Source organism: Salvelinus alpinus, chromosome 24, assembly GCF_045679555.1.
Source record: "Salvelinus alpinus chromosome 24, SLU_Salpinus.1, whole genome shotgun sequence".
Classification (NCBI taxonomy): Eukaryota; Metazoa; Chordata; class Actinopteri; order Salmoniformes; family Salmonidae; genus Salvelinus; species Salvelinus alpinus.
The window spans coordinates 4,510,987-4,534,259 of NC_092109.1; the positions used below are offsets into that span (position 1 = coordinate 4,510,987).

The 23,273-nt window shown below is 43.4% G+C and overlaps 1 protein-coding gene and 1 long non-coding RNA gene across 15 annotated transcripts; one reads left to right on the forward strand and one right to left on the reverse strand.

Annotated features, from left to right (window-relative positions):
• Positions 1–322: 322 nt before the first annotated feature.
• On the reverse strand, positions 323–18,903 carry LOC139551726 (zinc finger MIZ domain-containing protein 2-like). 14 transcript variants are annotated; one of them, XM_071363021.1, is made up of 20 exons: positions 18,817–18,903; positions 17,884–17,998; positions 17,321–17,511; positions 13,469–13,640; positions 12,624–12,872; positions 12,324–12,509; positions 11,558–11,647; positions 10,901–11,087; positions 10,324–10,465; positions 10,046–10,142; positions 9,037–9,189; positions 8,717–8,822; positions 8,426–8,583; positions 8,220–8,287; positions 8,054–8,122; positions 7,559–7,797; positions 7,365–7,480; positions 3,074–3,307; positions 2,572–2,608; positions 323–2,226 (listed from the first exon to the last, which is right to left on the reverse strand). In XM_071363021.1, exons 1-20 carry the CDS (start codon positions 18,864–18,866, stop codon positions 2,216–2,218), a joined length of 2,670 nt encoding a protein of 889 aa, XP_071219122.1. In that variant the 5' UTR covers positions 18,867–18,903; the 3' UTR covers positions 323–2,215. The 14 variants fall into 14 exon arrangements, with proteins under 14 accessions (XP_071219122.1, XP_071219118.1, XP_071219123.1 ...); XM_071363017.1 differs by having other exon boundaries at positions 2,539–2,608; XM_071363022.1 differs by having other exon boundaries at positions 2,539–2,608; positions 7,365–7,477; positions 18,817–18,897.
• Positions 18,804–19,421, forward strand: LOC139551746 (uncharacterized). Its single transcript, XR_011670314.1, has 2 exons — positions 18,804–18,932; positions 19,277–19,421. It is a non-coding gene; the product is annotated as an uncharacterized lncRNA (long non-coding RNA).
• The last annotated feature ends 3,852 nt before the right edge of the window (positions 19,422–23,273 follow it).

The window sequence follows — 23,273 nt, forward strand, 5'->3', positions numbered from 1 at the left end:
GGAATTTGTATTTTTTTGTTTAATTTATTTTATGCTTCATAAGAAAATATTTGTAGTGATGTTTTGTATTGTAATATAAAAAAAGGGATGCTGCTAATGTCAAAGGTTCGAGTCGCGTCAGTCAATTTTAGCAAACCCTAAACCTTTTCCTAACCTAATTCTCATAACCTGCTACGAACTGTCACTGCTGCATCCTATCTAGACAACCTGGTTTCTGCTCTCTGGTTCCTGCGGCACATGGGATAAGTCAGGGTGTTCTTTCCTGTAGCCTACACCTGCTAGCTAGGGGGACCAAATACAGTAAAGAACTAGGGAAACATGATCAGAAGTGACATTTTTTACTTATAAAACAATGGAAATATTTAACATTTTTAGAAAAACTGGTGTGCAGTTAATAGGACAATTTAACAGTGTATTAATTGTATTCACTGACATGGGCCTCTTAAGCATCATCATCTAGACAATAAAACATGAAAAATGGTTACCTAGCAGATGCTGGTGTTGTCTCTGAAATACTTTGTACAGTCACTCATATATAGTAACCAGGGCCCATATTCACAAAGCATATCAGAATAGGAGTGCTGATCTAGGACCTAGCCCCCCCCACCCATATAATTGTATTAATTATAGTCTGAAAAGGAAAACTGATACTAGATCAGGACCTTGAGACATTTTGTGAATGCAGGCCCCCGTAAGTCTACTGACATCATGAATTTGACATATTTCTGAACTCATGACCTCTGCTAGTTTAAACAAATATAGGACAGATGTGCACAGCTTCACCAACTCTGGAATTACTCTAATAGCAATATGGTCATGATTATAAAACAATTTATATCATACAGATTTTTTCAACAAAAAAAACATTGCACATCCAACTTCTGGTGCCATGAACAGTAAGGCCTATCATACAAACACTTTACAAACCAATGACAACCTCGGAAAGGAGTGGGGACAGGTAGATAGTCCCCTCAGGCTAAAGACCAAGAGAGAGGAAGCAGAAAGGCTGTTTAAACCTTGGTATTGTTTTAAATGTGTGTTACGGGCTGGAAAGAGATGGGCTGGAGAGGAGGAAGAGAGAGAACACACATTCACTCCCTGACATAAGGGAAACAACTTCTCCCCCTCTCCATCAATGCACAGGACTTTACTGGGGATCCCTTCTTGAAAGTGTATGTGTGTACAATTGTGCATGTTTAAATGTCTCAGCAGTATAGTTGTTATCTTGAAGGAGGGAGAGCAAGAGAGAAGGGAGGATTACCAGAGACAGGGTGTGAATGGAGGTGAGAGTTCCCCAGCTGGCTTCGAACTCATCCGACTAACCCTCTTCTCCTCCCACCCCCCCTTACCCTCTCTTTGTGCCCTACCCAGTACAAAAATAACACCTCTCTCTCTTGCTCTACAAGTCTAGATCAGTGTACGTGAGAAAATTCCCTCACATCTCCTTTTGTGTGCTGGTTTTGTATGATCTAAGTATAGATACAGTAAGGTGAGTACTGTATGTATTGCCCAGGTGTGAGGCTGCATATCCTGATTTCAGCATTCACAACTCCCCTTTAGGATGAACACCACTCTTACTTTCTTTATGACACTAAGTCATGTCAACAGAGATCCACTATGCCTATTCCACATGTATTGACAAGTTCCACAATCATAAATACACAATGGAAAGTCAACATAACACTTTCTTTTTCTCGATTTTAAAAATATCCTTAAAAAAGTTAAATCCTTCGGCTTGTGATTTTTTGAGAACATTGAATTACAATTATAGCGGCTGGCCTGTGCAGGCAGTCCCAAGTGTCAGTCAGTCTTGGACAGAGTCATTCTCTTTCTCAGATTTTTTTTTAAATGTACTTGATGGATCCAGAGTGCAATGGGACGCTTTACATTAAGTCTAAAAACACTATAGTCTTGACAGAGTTCCCAGACAGAAACAGTCATGTCTCTCTCACTACCTAACCTCTGCACCTTCCCTTGGGAAAGCCTGTTGGTCTGGTCCACAGAGAGTATACAAACATGGATCCCTCGGTCTGTACCCGCTCTCTTCTTTTTGCCCCCCTCTCCTCTGCCCTTCCCCCTCTAGAAGGATGAAGTTGTCCCTTAACGAGAAGGGAGTCTTCAGTTGTTCTCGAACAGAGAGAGCAGGTCATCGTTGTTGTTGCTAGGTAGATCTGGAGGACCTAGGTAGGACAACAGCTCATCTGGATTGGTCAGCTCAGGGAGAAGCTGGAAATGGGGAAAGAGAAGAGGGAGAGAAAGTGTTATTGTTGTCATTGTTTGCTTTGACATGTTCCTTCGCTTTTCATGCCAATAAAGCCTCTAGAATTTAAATGAATTCATTTTAGAAAAGCAGAGAGAAAGGGGTAGAGAGGGGAAACAAGAGAGGAAGGTTTGTTTGTGGCACATGGATGTGGCAAAAAACAAGCTCTTTCCAAGAGTGAAGGTAGCTTCAGATAGCTTCAGTTCCACATGCCCAATATCACTCAATCCACATTATCGCTGAACGAGCAGCTAGCTGGCTCTGTGTGGTTGCCTTACAGTTGTCTAACGGTTGTCTTATGGTTGTCTTACGGTTGTCGTAGTAGATTGATCTGTGGAAGTTCCTCCCCTGCACCCGGTTCGCCCCGTCCCCAGTAAAAGAGGGAGGGTGGGGGTTAGTATAAGACCACCCACATGGGCCCAGGGCCACGGTCCAATATCCACACTAGTAATATCACTTAGGATGCATGCGCAGCATGCCCAATATAGGACTTCAGTCTAAGTGATATTGCTAGAGTGGATATTGGAACGGAGCCCACGGCTAAAAATCATAATGGCATCGCATGCATCATATGTACACTCTTAACTCACACCTGCATGAATTATCACCACTTCGTCATTGGTGTTGAATCTTCAAACTGTTTGTGTAAATTTGCAAAAGTGACTGTTTGCTATCGCGGCTGTTGCCCGAATATCACAAGGGAAAAAACGTGGTTTTGCCATATCTGTATTAGCTACCATGGTCAAGAACATATCAGTATCGGAGCGCATTTCCATATGGGTCTGTCTAGACAGGGCTGAGGTGGTGACTTACATCCAAGGCGTGATCCGCTCCCTCTCCTCCTCCCGCTACCCCCGTTCCTCCTGGACCCCCCTGGCCGAACGAGCCCTCCGCCTGTAGCCGGGCATTCTGGGTATTGGAGTTCCGCTGCTGCATCTGTCCGCCAACGCCGCTTCCGAGACTCTGGTTACCGTGGAGACCCTGCTGGTGCTGCTGTTGTTGCTGCAGGGCATTATGGGAAGGGTCCATACGGCCAGAATGGGACATCTGATGGTGAGAGAAAGAATGAATGAGAGAGAAAGAGGGAGAGAGACGAGAGTGATAGGAAGAGGGAAAAATAAAGGATAGAAAAAGAGACGATATCGAGTTTCACATTGTATGACGCTACATGGAGGTAGAGGTTCACGATCGCTGAACAGTTGTGAACGCGTTCAAAATGGTCCAACAAAGTGCGATCCTGTTCGACTCCACAGTGTGTGTGTGTGTGTGTGTGTGTGTGTGTGTGTGTGAGAGAAGTGAAGAAAGGGAATGGTGGACATTTTGTGTTCCTCTAAAAATCTTTCTTGGACAACTGAGCGCCTGTGTGTGTATGAGTGTAAATCCTGTCTCCTCCAGGCCCAGTCAAAAGGCTCTTCACTGTACATACGAGCAAGGGCATGACAGTCACTCTTACATAACTAACATAGATGAATACAGCACTTTATATAAAACACCACAGTAAGTGGCTTCAGGAAAAACGAATGTAATGACATGGTCAATCAGCTGATGCTTTCATTCAAAGTCACTTATGGTGAACACAGACACACAATCTTCGCCCTACTCAGAAATCCACCCAACTGGTGTTGCTCTAACCAACTGTGCCACTTGAACCAAAGTAAGACAAAATGTCTCTGACTACTCTACAGTGTCAAGGACAGTCAATATCTGTATCCCAAATGGCACCCTTTTCCCTATATAGTGCACTACTTTTGACCAGGGCCATAGACCTCTGGTCAAAAGTAGTGTACTATAGGGAATAGGGTGCCATTTGGGACATAAACAATGTGCGTAATTGGAAGCACGAGACGGTAATCTGATATGGGACACATTCCTAGGAGTAACTCCATTACTATACTAGTGTGTGTCTACCCTATGTGAAGTGCCACTTTTACTCATTGACTGTTAGGAACTTCAAGATGCCCAATATGTTCATATTTAAAAGGTGTACGATGCAAATATAAAGTATAGAGGATTCCTAAGCCCTAACAAGTGTGCATCTGATAAGGGAACATTCCAATGAAGTTTTCGGTAGTGTGCCGGTATCCATGCAAATATATTCTTTCATGCGTCTGTATATCTATATGCTTCGGTTAAGTGAATGTATCACTAGGGTTTATTATGCACATGATTTAAAATACCAGGTAAAGAATAAAAATAGTACCGTAAAATTAAGCTGAGGTACCCAAAATATTGTGGTTCACAGTCCCAACACAGGAACAAATGTGTATGTTTTACTTATCTGTACTGAAATAACTTTATTTGCATTTGAAATGTATCAAATAAAATTAACTAATTCCATTACCTGAGCAGATCACGATGGAAAATAAATAAGAGGATGAAAATGTAGCCAATGCTTTCCGAGTACTCCAGAGTCCATTTGCACATGCATGTTCACCATTAAGTGACCTACGTGGAGCCTGTGATAGATCTCTTTATAGAGACGAGAGAAGCCTGATGTAAGAACACCAGGTGTGTACTTTGGCCCTGTACTTTCCCTCCCTTTCTCTGACCCTGACTGACTAGAAATGGAATTGACCCCCGAACCTAGTCACTGTATCCCTGTATGTGTTAGTGGTGAGCTGATAAACTACATTTCAGTTATTTCTTGTTTTTTGAACAACTAATTGACCAATGTCTGTTCAATTATTTGAATTCCATCTAGATTTTTTTATGTGAGCTAAAACTGCAGTTTCTCTAGTCATAAATCAGATCAAGCCCCAACTTTGCAATGTAATAGGGAGTTGTATTCTACATAGCATAGCGCAGAAAGGGTGGTAATTAACTACACTGAACAAACATATTAATGCAACATGTAAAGTCTTGGTTCCATGTTTCATGAGCTGAAATATAAAAAAAAGACACCAGAAATGTTCCATACGCACAAAAAGCGAATTTCTCAAATTTTGTGCACATCCTTGTTAGTGAGCATTTCTACTTTGCCAAAATAATCTATCCACCTGACAGGTGTGGCATATCAAGAAGCTGATTAGGCAGCATGATCATTCAAAGACAATCATGGACACTCTTCCTGACAGTTGTGGCTGCTTTGCATGACATATTGTTGTCTCTACCTTCTTGCCCTTTGTGCTGATGTCTGTGCCCACTAATGTTTGTACCCTGTTTTGTGCTGCTACCATGTTGTTGCTACCATGCTGTGTTGTCATGTTTGCTGCCATGCTATGTTGTCGTCTTTGGTCTCTCTTTATGTAGTATTGTCTCTTGTCGTGATATGTGTTTTGTCCTAAATTTATATTTAATAAATTTTTAATCCCAGCCCCCGTCCCGCAGGAGGCCTTTTGCCTTTTGGTAGGCCGTCATTGTAAATAAGAATTTGTTCTTAACTGACATAGCTAGTTAAATAAAATAAATTACACAGGTGAACCTTGTACTGGGGACAGTAAAAGGCCACTAAAATATTACGTTGTCACAACACAATGCCACAGATGTCTCAAGTTAAGGGAGTGCTCAAATTGGCAAGGTCGACTGCAGGATGGTCCACCAGAGTTGTTGCCAGAGAATTGAATGTTAATTTCTCTACCATAAGCAACATAGAGAATTTGACAGTACATCCAACCGGCTTCACAACCTCAGACCACGTGTAACCACGCCAGGCCAGGACCTCCACAACCAGCTTCTTCACCTGCGGGATCGTCTGAGACCAGCCACCGGGACAGCTGATTAAACTGTGGGTTTGCACAACCGAAGAATCTCTGCACCATCTGTCAGAAACCATCTCAGGGAAGCTCATCTACATGCTCGTAGTCCTCACCAGGGTCTTGACCTGCAGTTCAGCGTCATAACTGACTTCAGTGGGCAAATGCTCACCATTGATGGCCACTGGCACGCTAGAGAAGTGTGCTCATGGATAAATGCGGTTTTCAACGTTGTGAACAGAGTGCCACATGGTGGCGGTGGGGTTAGGGTATGGGCAGGCATAAGCTACGAACAACGAACACAATTGCAGTTTATCGATGGCAATTTGAATGCCCAGAGATACCGTGACGAGATCCTGAGGACTATTGTCATGCCATTCATCCACCGCCATCAACTCATGTTTCAGCATAGTAATGCATAGGCCCATGTCACAAGGATCTGTACACAATTCCTGAAGCTGAAAATGTCCCAATTCTTCCATGGCCTGCAAAGTCACCCATTAAGCATGTTTGGTACGCTCTGGATCAATGTGTACGACAGCGTGTTCCAGTTCCCGCCAATATCCTGCAACTTCGCACAGCCATTGAAGAGGAGTGGGACAACATTCCACAGGCAACAATCAAAAGCCTGATCAATTCTATGCGAAGGAGATGTCATGCTGCATGAGGCAAATGGTGGTCACACCAGATACTGACTGGTTTTCTGATCCACGCCCCTTCTAAAAAATCAAAATAAAGAAGTCAATTAGGGCCTAATGAATTTATTTAAATTGACTGGTTTATTGTCCCCAGCACAAGGTGCACCTGTGTAATTTATTGTTATTTTATTTAACTAGGCAAGTCAGTTAAGAACAAATTCTTATTTACAGTAAAATCTTTGAAATTGTTGCATTTATATTTTTGTTCAGTGTATATATAATGACCATAATCCATTGCCCGCCTACTTGTCCCGTCTGTGTTTCTTTTACGCCTGCTACGTAAAAGAGAGAAGATTGTTGGATATACAGCAGATAGAGATCAGTTGATTCGGGAGGCATCTCTACCTGAAAATACACGATCTAAGTGATTGATAGTTGGTATTCAGCAGTCATAACGTGGGCCTTACATTGAAGTGATTGTCAGGAGTCAGCTCAAATGTAACTGAAATATTTTATTAAAGTAATGTGAATAAATGATGGTTAATAAGCAGTAATGGGCAGTCACTACCATCTTGGGACTTGTATTCATTGTTTTATTCTGTGTTGTAACAGCATTCAATCCACATTAGGGGGGAGAAAAAAAAGTGCAAGTTTTTTAAATAATCGAACCGACCTCAAAAAGTACTAATCGCTCAGCACTACTGCCTGTTTATCGCTGTGAGTGTTTTCCTGTGTGTCTGTGCATTAGTGTGTGCCCATCTGTGGGTGTGTTACCTGGTCCTGTTGATAGATGTTAGGGGGTCCGGGGGAGGTGAAGTCTCTCAGGGTGGGAGTTCCAGGGGTGTTGGGGAAGTCAGAGAAGCCTGACTGGCTAGAGTATCCTGTGCCTGCTGGATGAACACCACAAATATAAGGACACTTTTGTGTGCGTGTGTGTGTGTGTGTGCGTCTGTCCGTCTCCTCCCTACCTTGGCTGTTGTAGTCAGGTGTGTTCCTGCCCCCTGGTGGTTGACCCTGGTAGGGTGAGGCTGGTCCCAGGGCAGCGATCATCTCCATGACGCTGGGCATCATCATGTGACTGGGGCTGACCGTCCGGCAGCGTTTTAACACCGGCCCGTCTGCTTCCTCCTTTATGTGGATATCTGGTTTGACTGGCACCGGCCTCCAGCCACACACTGGGTCAATGGTGATCTCCTCATAGTCCGAACTGAGGGAAGAGGTTAGACAAGGAAGAGCAAGATAAGGCAAGCTGTAGACCTAATTATGGTTAAGCTAAAGAAAAACTAAATATGAACGTAGTAGGGCAGGCAAATTCTGTTGATTTTCATTCTTCCCCTCTAAATGGACAGCAGGTGGGTTCAATGAATTATCAGGTAGAACAGAAAACCAGCGAGCAGTACTCCGGACCTCCAGGCTCAGATTTAAATACCCATGTAGTAGGGGATTTGCAGACAGACACTTACTTCTGTATGTATATTAGAATGCCCAGCATGTACTGGTCCACTTCTAGGCCCTCCAGTAGCGCCGTCTTACTGTGGTGGAGAGATACACATGGTCCGGATGACTAGAAAAACAACAGGTCTTTGTCTATGGGAAAGATAAGGCATGCAAATTGTTGCGTTCACATACTTGCACACAGGGCATCTCCAGGTCCCTCTCTCACAGTTCAACTGCAGGTACGACTCCAGGTCAAAACACTGCCGAGAGAGAGACAGAAAGAGGTTTAGGGTGTGTGCGCACGTTTGTCTCTCACAATATGTTAAGAGTGATGATATGCGCGTGTGTATGCGAGTACGTGCTTTCACCTGTATTTGTGCGTGTGCCTAGTCGCTCACCTGTATGTGTCTACAGTCGTGTCCGCGTGCAGGCAGCTGGATGCGCCTGAAGGTGATAGGACATTTCAGGGAGACTTTGATTGCCGTCTGTTCCACACCGTCCTCTCCGTTCAGCCCTGGGGTCCCGGGGATGGTCCCACTACTGAAGTTCCTCTTAACTGAGGAGAAGAAGAGAGAGGGAGAGGAAGAGAACAGGGAAGAGAACAGGTGAGAATTGCAGTGAGAAGAAGTCTATGTCTTTCTGAGAACCAACCAGCCAGTCAGGCGTGTGTGTGTGTGTGTTCCACTCACTCTTAGTGACACAGTGCTCTGCGGGCAGTAGTCTCTTCTTCATTAATCCCTGAAGAACCGAGCGTACTGACGGCCTGTGGACCAGCTGCAACACAAACAGGTGGGACTAGAGAGAGAGAGTGAGAGAGAGAGAGAGAGAGAAATTGGATTACAAACAAGTAGATATGTCCTTTTCATGACAAGATAAAGATATGGGAAAGAGGTCATATTTTGGTTGCCATCAAAGATCAGAACCAGATGAAGACTTAACAAAACATCCTTATACAACCAGCACGAAACCGGACTTCATAAAGCATTTTTGCCTGTACGGTACAACTTACGCAGCAGCAGGCGGTGACAGTGATCTGGATGGTGTTGCGTCCCGGCTGACACACCTGCTTGAGGTAGAGGGGCTTGTGGGACGTCTTGTTGTCGCCCCTCTCGATGGTGAGCGGTGTGGCGTTCACACTCACCTGTAAGCAAGGACCAGACACCTACATGACAGACAGGTGAATGGAGGATCGGCTAACACGCTAGTCACAGTCGTCACACTGGGCTCAGAGTAGGAGTTCTGACCTAGGATCAGCCCCCCCCGTCCATATAATCGTATTTATGATTCAAAAGGCACAATTAATCCTAGATCAGCACTTCTACTTGAGACGCTTTATGAATACAGGCCCTGGGCCACCTTTAGTATAGGGTGCAATATTGTGGAATGTTCAGATAGCAATACGTTGTGTAGAAATACGTTGTGTAGAAAAGACATGCAGAATAGAGATGTAGAGTAAGGAATCATCAGTTCTATCGATGGTATTGATCCTCTGTACAGCACTTTGATATATCAGCTGATGTAAGAAGGGCTGTATGATTAAATTTGATTTCTACCTAAAACGTTCAGTATGTTGCACCCTCCTGAACGCAACCCTGTCTAGCCAATGAAGTACTCAACTGGCTAGCCAATCAAGTTCATAGTCATCACCTTGCTAACCCAGATATAAGGCTGGATCTCCACTCCACCAGTTTTCCCGTAAAGGCTTCATGACTTCACCACCTGTATGGAGGGCTCCACACAGAGATGTCAGTGCATGGTAGAATTTGTGACTTTACGCAAGAGAGCAGTGGGAGCACTTGGGGGAGTGTAAACCCAGCCTAACCCATTGTGATAGGGGTGTGTGTTAATGCACAAAGATCAGGTTGTATGTCAAAAAAATATCTAAAACACACAAAACACTTATCTTGGGAAAGGTCTGTAATATTGTGTTTTGTTTGATGTCGCATTTACATGTGTGTGTGTGTGTGTGTGTGTGTGTGTGTGTGTGTGTGTGTGTGTGTGTGTGTGTGAGTGGGTACCTGTAAGTGTGATTGTACCTGTACGGAGGCGGGCCAGTTAGTGTTCATCTGTCTGTCCTCATGGTGATAACACTTAAACTGCAGCTCCAGGTCAGGCCTAGAGGACACACATGCAGTCAACAGATCCACACAGGCAGACACATGAACACACACACACACAAACACACCAAAATCATCAATTAATAAATGTGGGAAAAAATCCAAACTATGGTATTAAAACACTGGATCACGTCACAGTAACTGCTGCTTTGATTTGCTGAGAGGCGGTGGGCTCGGACCTCATCATGAGGGTCTTGTAGACGGAGTCTCGCAGCTGGAAGGCGTGGTTGCTGACCGCCAGGTTGTGCTCCAATCGGAACGGCTCAAGCACCACGCCGTCGCGCACCGGGAAGGTCAGCCGCAGGTCGTCGCTAGGGTTACCTGGAGGGGGAGGGGAGATTAGAGTATTTAAAGTACGCATTCGGCCCAGGGTCCTCTACATTAGGGAATGCGACAACAAAATGTTTTTCTTATTGGACAAGTCCCATCCCGTTTCAGTCCTTTTTTCTTCCATTTGCTGGCTAATGAACACGACTCAGGTCTGATCTCTATATACATTTCCATCAATCCAATGAGTTAGGGCTCTATTCAATCTGTATTGCGGAAGTTCAGCGTTACAGCGCCATTGAAATTTAAATACAATGTTCCAGCGTTAGTAGATACCGCATTCACGGTAAACGCTGCATATGTCATCTCAAGCGGGGGGGGGGGGGGGGGGGATGACCTTTACAATTCTCCAGCGCAACCTGTAACGCTTCAGCGATACAGATTGAATAGAGCCCTTAATAAAGGAGTGTTGAAGTAAGTGGGTCTCACCAGTGGGCGGCTGAAGGGAGTTGATGTTGGGCTTGACGTCGGGGCCTTGGGGGAGGTAGGGGGGCTTGGTGTCTGGTCCTGGCCCACCGGGGGAGAGGTAGGGGGGCATGCTGCCCGGAGTCATGGGAGGGGTGGGGTTACCACCCAGAGGAGAACTGGGGTACCCCGGCATCACCCGGCTACCCTGCTGAAAGAGGGAGGGAGAGAGAATTTGAAACATAGAAAAACATCATCCTATATAAGGCTAGAGCCACAAAGACGTACGGACACATCAAATTGGACACGAATTAATCAATTGTCGGTTTTTGTCCGTCAAAAGTTAAACTCCAGTTAACCATTTTCGGACGTGTTACATACGGCACGAGGGCAGACATATTGTTTGTTTGACGGACAATCATCTCCGTCCATTATTTGTCAACGGATGACTCGCATTGAAAAACATTTGTATCAATCCGTAATTTGCGGACACAAAAACCCGGTGTGGCCATAGCATAATTAATAAATGTACTTAATTTGGGTCCACAAATCACATTACATTTGCAAAGGACCCAAAAAATTACAAAGGTCATACGGAAGCCTGGACAATGTCATGGAAACAAAAAGCACCATCTCCTCCACACTGCCAAGGCACACACACACACACCAAGGTTGGCTTACCGCGGTGACAGCAGCCTGTGTGAAGGCATTGTAGCCTCCTGATGCTCCTGGTGGCATGTTACCCTGCTGCCCGTTATACTGCTGCTCCTGCTGAAAACACACACACACATTAACAGGCAAAACTGATTCTAGATCAGCTCTCCTATTCTGAGACGCTTTGTGAATGCAGGCCCTGGTCAGATTTGATGCTAGATCCTGTCTCTACACTACAAACATGTCAAGGAAAAGTCTCTTCGGGGCCAGGTTAAAAAGGCTCGAATCCTTTGAAATACACATTCATAGCTTAACGCGGCAATCAGCAGTAGAAACAAAATAACAAAGCACTTTTCCCTGCCCGTTTTGTTAAAAGCTGAGGGCTGGAGAAATGTAACCACTCAAATTCACAGACAGCGCTATAGATGCAAGGACTGACCATCCATGACATCAAAATTATAGTTTTAACCCAGTTTTGAAGCTATATTAGTGTTTGTTTACATTTACTTTGTTTATAGACATTGGAGTAAAACAAGTTTATATTTTGAGTTTTCAGGGGGTACAACAGTTGAACTAAGACCGTGGGGCATTTAAAAGTCATGTTCTTCCAAGAATCAAATGTGTAAATAGCAGGTCGCAATTGTAAATGAGAACGTGTTCTCAATTTGCCTACCTGGTTAAATAAAGGTTAAATAAAAAAAAAAAAAATTAAAAAATTAAAAAAAAAAAAAAAATGTAGCAACTGTTGATTGCTCCTTTAACTAGTGTTTGTGTGTGTGGTCTCACTGCTTACCTTGTAGTACTGTGCAGGATTGGGTGGACCTTGCTGGTACTGCCCCATTGGGGGCATACGCTGGCTGGGGTGGTAGGAGGGGGACTGGGGCTGGTGCTGCTGGGGGCCAGGGGGATACTGGAGGGGCTGGCCACCGTGGTACGGAGACATCCCCCCTGAACCATACTGCTGCTGCCCTGGGAAACCCTGGGGGAGGGGCGGAGGAGAGATGGAAGGTATGAGTGTGTGGCAACTAGTAAACAATTTATGTGAAGTGTGTTAGTGTGTCTGCAAGCACCCATGTGTTTTCCAGCTTTGTACCTCTGATTGGTAGGGGCGTTTGAGCCCTTGTTGTTGGACTCCTGGGTAGCCTGGGTGTTGCTGGGGCATCCTCTGGCCCTGACCCTGGGAGGGGTGCGAGGAGTACACCATGCCCCCCATGGAGGGGTGCTGCCCGGGCCGGGACTGGACCATCCCACTGGGGCTCATGCCCGGGGGGCCACGGGGGCCACCCTGCTGGGGGCCCTGGTGGGACAGGAACTGGGTACTGTAGGAGGGGCCTCCACCCATCTAAAGAGAGAGAAGAGGAGGAGAACAAGAGGGGAGGGAGGCTAGATGCTATAAAAACGCAGAGCACACACACCTAGTGGCAGAATTGGGGTTCGAATTGAAGTCAGTTAATTCAGGAAGTAAACAGACATTCCAATTAAAATATAGAAAAAAGGGCATATATTTTCAATGAATTCTCAAACTGAAAAGGAGAAACTATTTATTTGAAATGTATTAGCATTTTTAAATGAAAATCATGTGTGACTTCAATTCGATTTGACACCAACCCTGATACACAATACTGTGGCAGAAGACAGAGAGGAAAAGATGGAAGACTCCCTGTAGGATTTACAGTGTGGTTTCTCCCTAGAGACAGAGTGTAGACGTGTAAACAGTCTGCTAGAAAAGACTTATGTTCTCTCTCTAATCAAAGCCATGTCTCTGGAGTCTGGAGTAAGTGTGTGTGTGTGTGTGTGTGTGTGTGTGTGTGTGTGTGTGTGGCAGAGCTAGTGAATGATATCAGCAAAATGTCCACGTTGTCGTCGTGTCGATAATTTGGGGTTTATCGTCCCAACTATAACACGCGTGCGCACACACGAGGAGGCTTAGCCGCATACCTGGCCATAGTTCAGTTCCTGATTCTGCTTCTCCTGGATGGCAGCAACAGTAGCCGTAGCAGTGGCGGTCGCCGTGGCAGCAGCAGCGGCAACCGCGGCGGCAGCAGCCTGGGTGAAGTCAGAGGGAGGGCGTTGGCCCATACCCGCTCCGCCACCACCATTATTAGAGTAACTAAGAAACACAGACAGAGAGATAGAATTATTTGGAACTCACTCCCAAGGTCAAGCACTATAAACAATGGCATTTCCTTGATTCCTCTCTCCTCGCCGCCTCCTCCAAACCCATTGGATGAGAAGGTCAGAGGGGAAAGACCTCTGAGCTTCTCAACGACTGGTTTTGGAAAAGGAGGCAAATTGAGAAAACGTAAGGACTTAATGAAACGCTATTGACATTATCCCCACGTGTTTGACCGACTGAATGGAGCCCTGGGTTGTTTTCATTCGGGCAATGAAAATTAACAACTTTCGCAAAATAGTTTGCAAACGAAAATGAGTGTTTCTTATATACAGTTGAAGTCAGAAGTGTATATACACTTAGGTTGGAGTCATTAAAACTCGTTTTTCAACCACTCCACAAATTTCTTGTCAACAAACTATAGTTTTGGCAAATCGATTAGGACATCTACTTTGTGCATGACACAAGTCATTTTTCCAACAATTGTTTACAGACAGATTATTTCACTGTATCACAATTCCAGTGGGTCAGAAGTTTACATACACTAAGTTGACTGTGCCTTTAAACAGCTTGGAAAATTCCAGAAAATTATGTCATGGCTTTAGAAGCTTCTGATAGGCTAATTGACATAATTTGCGTCAATTGGAGGTGTATCTGTGGATGTAGTTCAAGGCCTACCTTCAAACTCAGTGCCTCTTTGCTTGATATCATGGGAAAAACAAAAGAAAACAGCCAAGTCCCCAGAAAAAAAAATTGTAGACCTCCACAAGTCTTGTTCATCCTTGGGAGCAATCTCCAAATGCCTGAAGGTACCACGTTCATATGTACCAACAATAGTATGCAAGTATAAACACCATGGGACCACGCAGATGTCATAGCACTCAGGAAGGAGACGCGTTCTGTCTCCTAGAGATGAACGTACTTTGGTGCGAAAAGTGCACTATATCCACAGTAAAATGAGTCCTATATCGACATAACCTGAAAGGCCTTTCAGCAAGGAGCAAGCCACTGCTCCAAAACTGTCATAAAAAGAGCCAGACTACAGTTTGCAACTGCACATGGGGACAAAGATCGTACTTTTTGGAGAAATATCCGCTGGTCTGATGAATTTTTTTTTAAAACTGTTTGGCCATAACGACCATCGTTATGTTTGGAGGAAAAGGGGGGAGGCTTGCAAGCCGAAGAACACCATCCCAACCGTAAAGCACGTGGGTGGCAGCATCATGTTGTGGGGGTGCTTTGCTGCAGGAGGGACTGGTACACTTCACAAAATAAATGGCATCATGAGGTAGGAAATTTATGTGGATATATTGAAGCAACATCTCAAGACATCAGTCAGGAAGTTAAAGCTTGCTTGCAAATGGGTCTTCCAAATGGACAATGACCCCAAGAATACTTCCAAAGTTGTGGCAAAATGGCTTAAGGACAACAAAGTCAAGGTATTGGAGTAGAGGTCGACCGATTAATCGGAATGGCCGATTAATTAGGGCCGATTTCAAGTTTTCATAACAATCGGAAATCGGTATTTTTGGAGACCGATTTGGCCGATATTTTTTTACACCTTTATTTAATATTTATTTAACTAGGCAAGTCAATTAAGAATACATTCTTATTTTCAATGACGGCCTTCAATCTTGCAACCTTACAGTTAACTAGTCCAACGCTCTAACCACCTGATTACATTGCACTCCCCTAGGAGCCTGCCTGTTACGTGAATGCAGTAGAAGCCAAGGTAAGTTGCTAGCTAGCATTAAACTTATCTTATAAAAAACTATCAATCAATCATAAATCACTAGTTAACTACACATGATTGATGATATTACTAGTTTATCTAGCGTGTCCTGCGTTGCATATAATCGATGCGGTGCGTATCGTTGCACCAATGTGTACCTAACCATAAACATCAATGCCTTTCTTAAAATCAATACACAGAAGTATATATTTTTAAACCTGCATATTTAGTTAAAAGAAATCCAGGTTAGCAGGCAATATTAACCAGGTGAAATTGTGTCACTTCTTGCGTTCATTGCACGCAGAGTCAGTGTATATGCAACAGTTTGGGCCGCCTAATTTGCCAGAATTTTACGTAATTATGACATAACATTGAAGGTTGTGCAATGTAACAGGAATATTTAGACTTATGGATGCCACCCGTTAGATAAAATACGGAACGGTTCCGTATTTCACTGATAGAATAAACGTCTTGTTTTCGAGATGATACTTTCTGATACAACCTAAGGCTCGTATTTCTGTGTGTTATTATGTTACAACTAAGTCTATGATTTGATAGAGCAGTCTGACTGAGCGGTGGTAGGCAGCAGCAGGCTCGTAAGCATTCAATCAAACAGCAATTTCCTGCGTTTTGCCAGAAGCTCTTCGCTGTGCTTCAAGCCTATCAACTCCCGAGATTAGGCTGGTGTAACCGATGTGAAATGGCTAGCTAGTTAGCGGGATGCGCGCTAATAGTGTTTCAAACGTCAAATTCCCCTTGCTCTGCATGGGTAACGCTGCTTCGAGGGTGGCTGTTGTTGTTGTGTTCCTGGTTCGAGCGCAGGTAGGAGCGAGGAGAGGGATGGAAGCTATACTGTTACACTGGCAATACTAAAGTCCTGTAAGAACATCCAATAGTCAAAGGTTAATGAAATACAAATGGTATAGAGAGAAATAGTCCTATAATTCCTATAATAACTACAACCTAAAACTTCTTACCTGGGAATATTGAAGACTCATGTTAAAAGGAACCACCAGCTTTCATATGTTCTCATGTTCTGAGCAAGGAACTTAAACGTTAGCTTTCTTACATGGCACATATTGCACTTTTACTTTCTTCTCCAACACTTTGTTTTTGCATTATTTAAAAACCAAATTGAACATGTTTCATTATTTATTTCAGGCTAAATTTATTTTATTTATGTATTATATTAAGTTAAAATAAGTGTTCATTCAGTATTGTTGTAATTGTCATTATTACAAATAAATTGTAATAAATAAATAAAAATAAATAAACGGCATCGGCTTTTTTTAGTCCTCCAATAATCGGTATTGAAAAATCATAAATCGGTCGACCTCTATATTGGAGTGGCCATCACAAAGCCCTGACCTCAATCCTATAGAACATTTGTGGGCAGAACTGAAAAAGCGTTTGCGAACAAGGAGGCCTACAAACTTGACTCAGTTATACCAGCTCGGTCAGGAGGAATGGGCCAAAATTCACCCAACTTATTGTGGGAAGCTTGTGGAAGGCTACCCGTAACATTTGACCAAAGTTTAAATTGTTTAAGGCAATGCTACCAAACACTAATTGAGTGTAACTTCTGACCCACTGGGAATGTGATGAAAGAAATAAAAGCTGAAATAAATCACTACTATTATTCTGACATTTCACATTCTTAAAATAAAAGTGGTGATCATAAATGACCTAAGACAGGGAATTGTTACTCTGATTAAATGTCAGGAATTGTGAAAAACTGAGTTTAAATGTATTTGGCTAAGGTGTATGTAAACTTCCGACTTCAACTGTATGTTCAAGTAGTCATACCCGCTTTCAGTCTATTTACTTCCATTTCATGCCTAGTGAACACTTCCCAGGTAGTACGTCTACATTTCACTCTGTTTGGTGCCCAATAAACAAGACCCTGGTGAACATATACCATAAAAACAAGTCAAAAGATGTTTACCTCTGTCCATATGGCGGTGCTTGGTTATAGGCGGTGTTGGGGCGGCCGTAAAGGCCTGGTTGTCCGTAGCCCTTATCACCATAGCTCTGGTACTGGTGGCTCATACCGGGACTCATCCCCCCACCTCCACTGCTGCTCTGCATCATGTGACCTCCAGAGTTCCCGCCCGGACCCATGGGCGCTCCAAACACCTAGACGGGGAAACACAGGAAGTGAGGTAGTGGAAACAGTAAAGTGTTAGAGAAGAAGAAAAAGGCCATGTGACATCCCAGACTGTCTGCTTTACATATTAAACAATTAATGACTGTCATGTCATATATTGCAATACCATTGATGCGGATTCTGATAGTTATACACTCCATTCAGGCCTTGTGAGTTTTGGTGCACAGCTGCTATGTAGGCAACCTGGAACGTGGCAAAATATATTTGCTCTCCTTGATAAATTAAGTTTAAATAAATAGATTGACTGGTTGAAAGGAGGGGATGATAGAATGATGGATTAGAGACAGTTAAGAAGGATGGGTGAGAGAAAGGAAGGAGAGCCATGATTGGCTGGTTGTTACCTGGCTGTGCGAGGGATTGGTCACGCCCCAGACGGTAGTTACCACGGAGAGTGCTCCTGGCTGTTGATTGGTGCCTTGTTGCCAGGAGGCAGAGTCATACAGGAAGTTACCGTCACTAAGGAAGATAGAGCCAGGAAGCAAAGGCATTATGGGATGGATTCATGTACAGCAGTAGGGTGGATCTCAATAGTGAATGTGGCTTCCTCTCCATCTGCACTGAGATCGTGAAAGACCTGGGCCTTGTGCATCAAGCATGTCAGAATCCGGGTGCTGATTTAGGATCAGTTTTGTGTTTTAAATCAAAATGAATAAGATGGGGGGGGACTGATCCTAGATCGGCACTCATACTCTGAGATGCTCGATACATACAGACACTGGACAGGGGGAAGCAAATACCTGGTAGGTGGAAGTATACATACCATAGTACTCTCACCTATACAGTTCTTTTCAGATTAGTGCAGATAGAACGAACTTAGATTTCCAGATTGAAAGTTATGAAAAACTTTAGGAACCCCTGCATTAGACTATTTGTTTGTTGAAGAGGAAAACTAGTGGGAGTCTTTGTAAGAGTTGAATAACTTGTGCCACAGCACATACTCAAGAGGCACTTAAACAAAATTTCCATAACAACAACAAAGCAGTCACGTAGAAACTGGTAAGGGTAGCAATGCTGACAAGAGGCCCCTGAGTGTGTGTGTGTGTGTGTGTGTGTGGGGCTGAGGTTACCCTCCACTCCCTCAACTGAAATCACAGGACGTGATCTCGCTGGTACAGGAAACCAGCGCTCCAGCGCCAGCAGCAGCCAATGAGTCTCAGAGCCCAGCCAATAGCGGGAGCGGTGAAAGCCAACCAGAAGACAACTAACGGTTTGTCTGAGGACAATGCACTCAGCACTTCCTCTCTGAGACATTCAGAGTGTGTGTGTGTGTGTACCTGTGCGGAGTGGGAGGCAGACCGGGTTTCATGGAGTTGAGGGGGTTCATCGGAGGAACGGGGGGGATCAATGAGACCCTGACAGGCAGCCTAAGAGAGAGAGAAGTATTGAAACGGTATGTTATGTGTTGTTGTGTTCTTGTTCTTTTCAATCGTGTAATTATTCATTATGCCATGTATTATCGTGTTCTTGTTATCAACAATATCATGTAAATAAAGCTGATCGAATCGACTCATCGCATTGAACTGAAGCAGTAACTTCACCACCTTTCATAGCCACACACACACACACGCTTACCTTCCTCTCCCCTTTAGCTTCTGCTCTGTGTGTATCTCGGTCTGTCTGTTGGTCTGTGTGAGAGAGAGCGAAAGAGTTAGCCTATTACTGCCTGGCATAATGGTTCTCATAGAAGGGAGGGGCAGGCAGCAGGGTCTAAATTTAGCTCTTTGATTTCTACAGGAATTCAAGAGAACAGCAAATGAAGAGGCAGCCTTACACACCCTAATAGCCGGCTTTTGGGCCAAAAAAATATATGAAGAGCTGATAAATAAAATTGCCACCGCCAATTGCCAGGGAGAAGAAAATAAATCCCATTGCGAAAATAGATTTTTGCCTATTAATTGATTCAAATACCAGTCGATGTAGCGCGAGAGCTACTGCTACAGTTTGTTGCTGCTGTCGTGAAACGTGCTTTTATTAGCCCCATCATTGCGCAACAATTCTAAATCCAATCGCGTGTTAAAAACACTGATGGCCATGATTGAAAAGAGCTACTAGTTTTATTTCTCAACTGGTAATTGAAGCTCGCTTCCCATTTGCCATTCAAGTACTTAGGCAAAGGTAGGCAGGCAGGCTTCAGCTCATCACACAACACTTTGCAATGAGCTGGAGGAACTGGAGGAAGTATGCATTTTCAAAGCATACTTGTTTGAAACCTGAACGTTTTACTACATATTATGAGGCATGGCTTACCTCGCTTCACAAAGTAGCCTAGACAAAATACAACCAAACGTACAGGCAATTATTTTATAGGCTGGAGAATGCCATTGGAACCAGTAAAGCCTATTTCGCTCATGTTCTATTGGTTTTCAAAATCAAACTTCCATTGTCCAGTAGCCAAAGGCGCAATCCTAGTAATATTAGAAACCCATGCTAGTTGTCGCACCTTTAGAGCTCCCCTTTATCCAAATTTCTAAACAGATATTTTAATCTCAGTCTCATGAAACCGCTCGCATGGTGCGGTGCGCTTTTGACAATGTTTCCCGGCTAATTGCATTATGGAACTAACATTTATGCGTAGCCAATTTACTGCCTTGTGCCAACACTTGTGCACACTGCTGCGCTTATAATGTGAATAAATAATAGTTTATCAACATTTTAAGCTAAATGTTCTGATCTGTTGCATGAGCCTCATTGCTTCTTACGTTTGTTTTTGTTTTACTTAGCTCACTGGTTGTATGAATATGGGCTCTATCGTCCCACAACTGTCCAGTTTGTTTGAATGGGTCATTTCTTCCTCGCACAGAACAGCAAGCTAACCAATAGAATATATCCACGTTTCACCTATGGGGGATGGTAGGCCTACATTGACATCGGCTAGTGATTTTGCTGTTCCTTACTCTTGTTGGCTGAGGAAAAGTAAACGTGGAAAGATATTCTAATCTCTAAAATTGCGCAACAGAACTCGTTAAATGCGCAACATTTTACTCATAGAAACCCTGAAACACATACAAGCTCGTTAACTGCCGAGAGAGCAGGCTTTCAATACAATTTCCCCTTAATCACCCTCTCCATCCCGATCTCTCTCTTCCGCAGTAAATTACGCTTAATCTCAGAGTAAACTCCTGTGAGGGAAAAATCCATAGTTGTGAATTTCCACGACACTCCGCTAATTGACAGGCTAAAGTGGCGGCAGGTAGCCTAGCAGTTAGAGCATTGGGACAGTAACGTGGATGTGGATTAAGGCAGCACCCCCGCACCTCTGATTCAGCGGGGCTGGGTTAAATGCGGAAGACACATTTCGGTTGAATGCATTCAGTTATGCAGACTAGATATCCCCTTTCCCCAATTTGTTGCCAACGTCAGTGTTACTCTCCTCACAGAATTGGGTCAGACACCCCGCAGATGGAGCAGTGTGTGTATATTAGCCTCACTATTGTTATTTTACTGTTGCGCTTTAATTATGTAACGTTTTTTTAGGTATTTTCTTTAAACTGCATTGTTGGTTAAGGGCTTGTAAGTAAGCATTTCACTGTAAATTCCAAACCTGTTGTATACGATGCATGTGACAAATCATATTTGATTGTGTGGGGGGGGGGGTATTATTTTTAATTAACCTTTATTGAACTAAGCAAGTCCGTTAAGAACAAATTCTTATTTACAATGACGGCCTAGGAACAGTGGGTTGACTGCATTTTTCAGGGGCAGAACAACAGATTTTTACCTTGTCAACTCGGGAATTCGATCTAGCAATCTTTCGGTTACTGGCCCAACGCTCTAACCACTAGGCTACCTGCCGCCCTATGTAGAGTGAGTTACCAAACAGACACCTTCTATATCGATATTAGTTCCCTGGCCATTTCCGTGAAGGACCCAACATGAAGTTCATAGGAGCATGTTAAATTTGGTGACAAATTGAAAGCTAAGAGAATTTAAGAGAACAGCAAATGAGGAAGCTGCCTACGGACCTAAACTGAACGACATGGTAACCGAATTTGTGCAATTTAAAAATCGCTACTACTGGAAATCATAGTAAAACTACAGTTAAGTTCACAAGTTTGGACAGTAAAGAAAAGTATAGTTTAGTACAGTACAGCACAGAGTAAAGTAATGTATAGTTGAGTACACCAGAATGTACTTAACTATACTAGGGTTGTCGCGGACAAAAAAATAAAATATTGGTCGACCAAGAGTAGTCTGTTCTATCGACGAATCGAAATTTTAAAACGTATTTTTTCCATATATAGACACACCCTATGTGTCTTCACAGATACTGACATTAAAGGTTCTGCGTGGTCCATCCAATGTCTGCATTGGCCATGCAGCATTTATGGTGATATGGCCTCTACAGAAGTCAGGGTATACATACTTTTTACATTTCGCAGAGAAAAACAGAGCCGTTGTAAAGGAAGTTGTCAAGGAAGTGAGTTTGTGTTTATACAAGACCTCCCGCCCACCAATCATGTCAATGCGGAGCTATTCAGAGCCCTCTGCATTGTTACAAAATTTGAGAGGCACATGATGATGCGGTACGGAGCTCAATTTGGCCTCTGCCTGCCGTCAGAGGCTCCGCTATTTCGTCACACCATCCATATGGTGCCTCTGACCACATTTTCAGATCAAGCATAAATTGTCTCTTACGCTCCAGAAGTTGACGGTAATAGACTACACCTGGGGTCGGCAACCTTTTCCATTTGGAGTGCCAATTTTCTTTATCTACCAATCTGCGTGCCATTTATGATTTTCATATGCACATTCATTTATTTTAAAATAGTCTTCGTATCTCAAAATCATTGTCATGTAATTAATACTAAATATATCGGAATTAAAATTATACAAATCTAAAAGTAACTTCTATTGCTATTGCCAACTATGTCAAATAGCCTACAAAGCAAACATTTACATTTACATTTACATTTAAGTCATTTAGCAGACGCTCTTATCCAGAGCGACTTACAAACAAATAAAGACATTGAAGCCTGCAGGTAGACAATATCCTGATAAAACAAATCACATTGGCTACGCATGGCCTGTCTGCAAAGAACATGAAACTATCAATTTGGTCCAGCCAGCTTATGCTAACAAACTTGCAACATTGTAGAAAATATTCTGGACCCTCAGTTTTCTGCACCACAGTGCTCCAGACAGACACAGCTGTATTTGAGCAAGGGATGAGAAGTATTCAAGTAGGCCTATTTTATGACATTTCCACCTGATCAGAGCATGACATTTTTTTCCCCTTTCAAAGGGAGTGGTTATCGAAAGGGAGAGAGCTCTAAAATATATTTCCAATAGGCTACATTGAGGAACTATTGTCATTCAATGGATGTAAAAACAGAGTTAATTTACTTGCTATTTGAGGTGAAGAAAAAATGACTTGAGAAACTCCACGGCTAATTTTCGGTGGCGAGTTAAGAAAATCAGAAATACAATACTATCAGATCCCCATCAAATGGGCACATTTATAAGCCTACATTTGCGCGCAGGCCAGGTAGCCTTACTTCTATGCGTAATCAGATGTGCGTCCTCCTTACTCAACATCGACAGGAGCGCTCAAAACAAAAACACAACGAATAAATTGACAACTTGTAAATGGAATGAAATAAACCAAAACTTGTTTCTCACAAGTGTAGCCTAGGTTGTGCGCTCTGCAAACAATGTGTCCACTACAACAATGAGAACTGTAAAAGACTAATAACTCCCCCCACCACATTCTGATTTAGCATTTTTGTCCCCC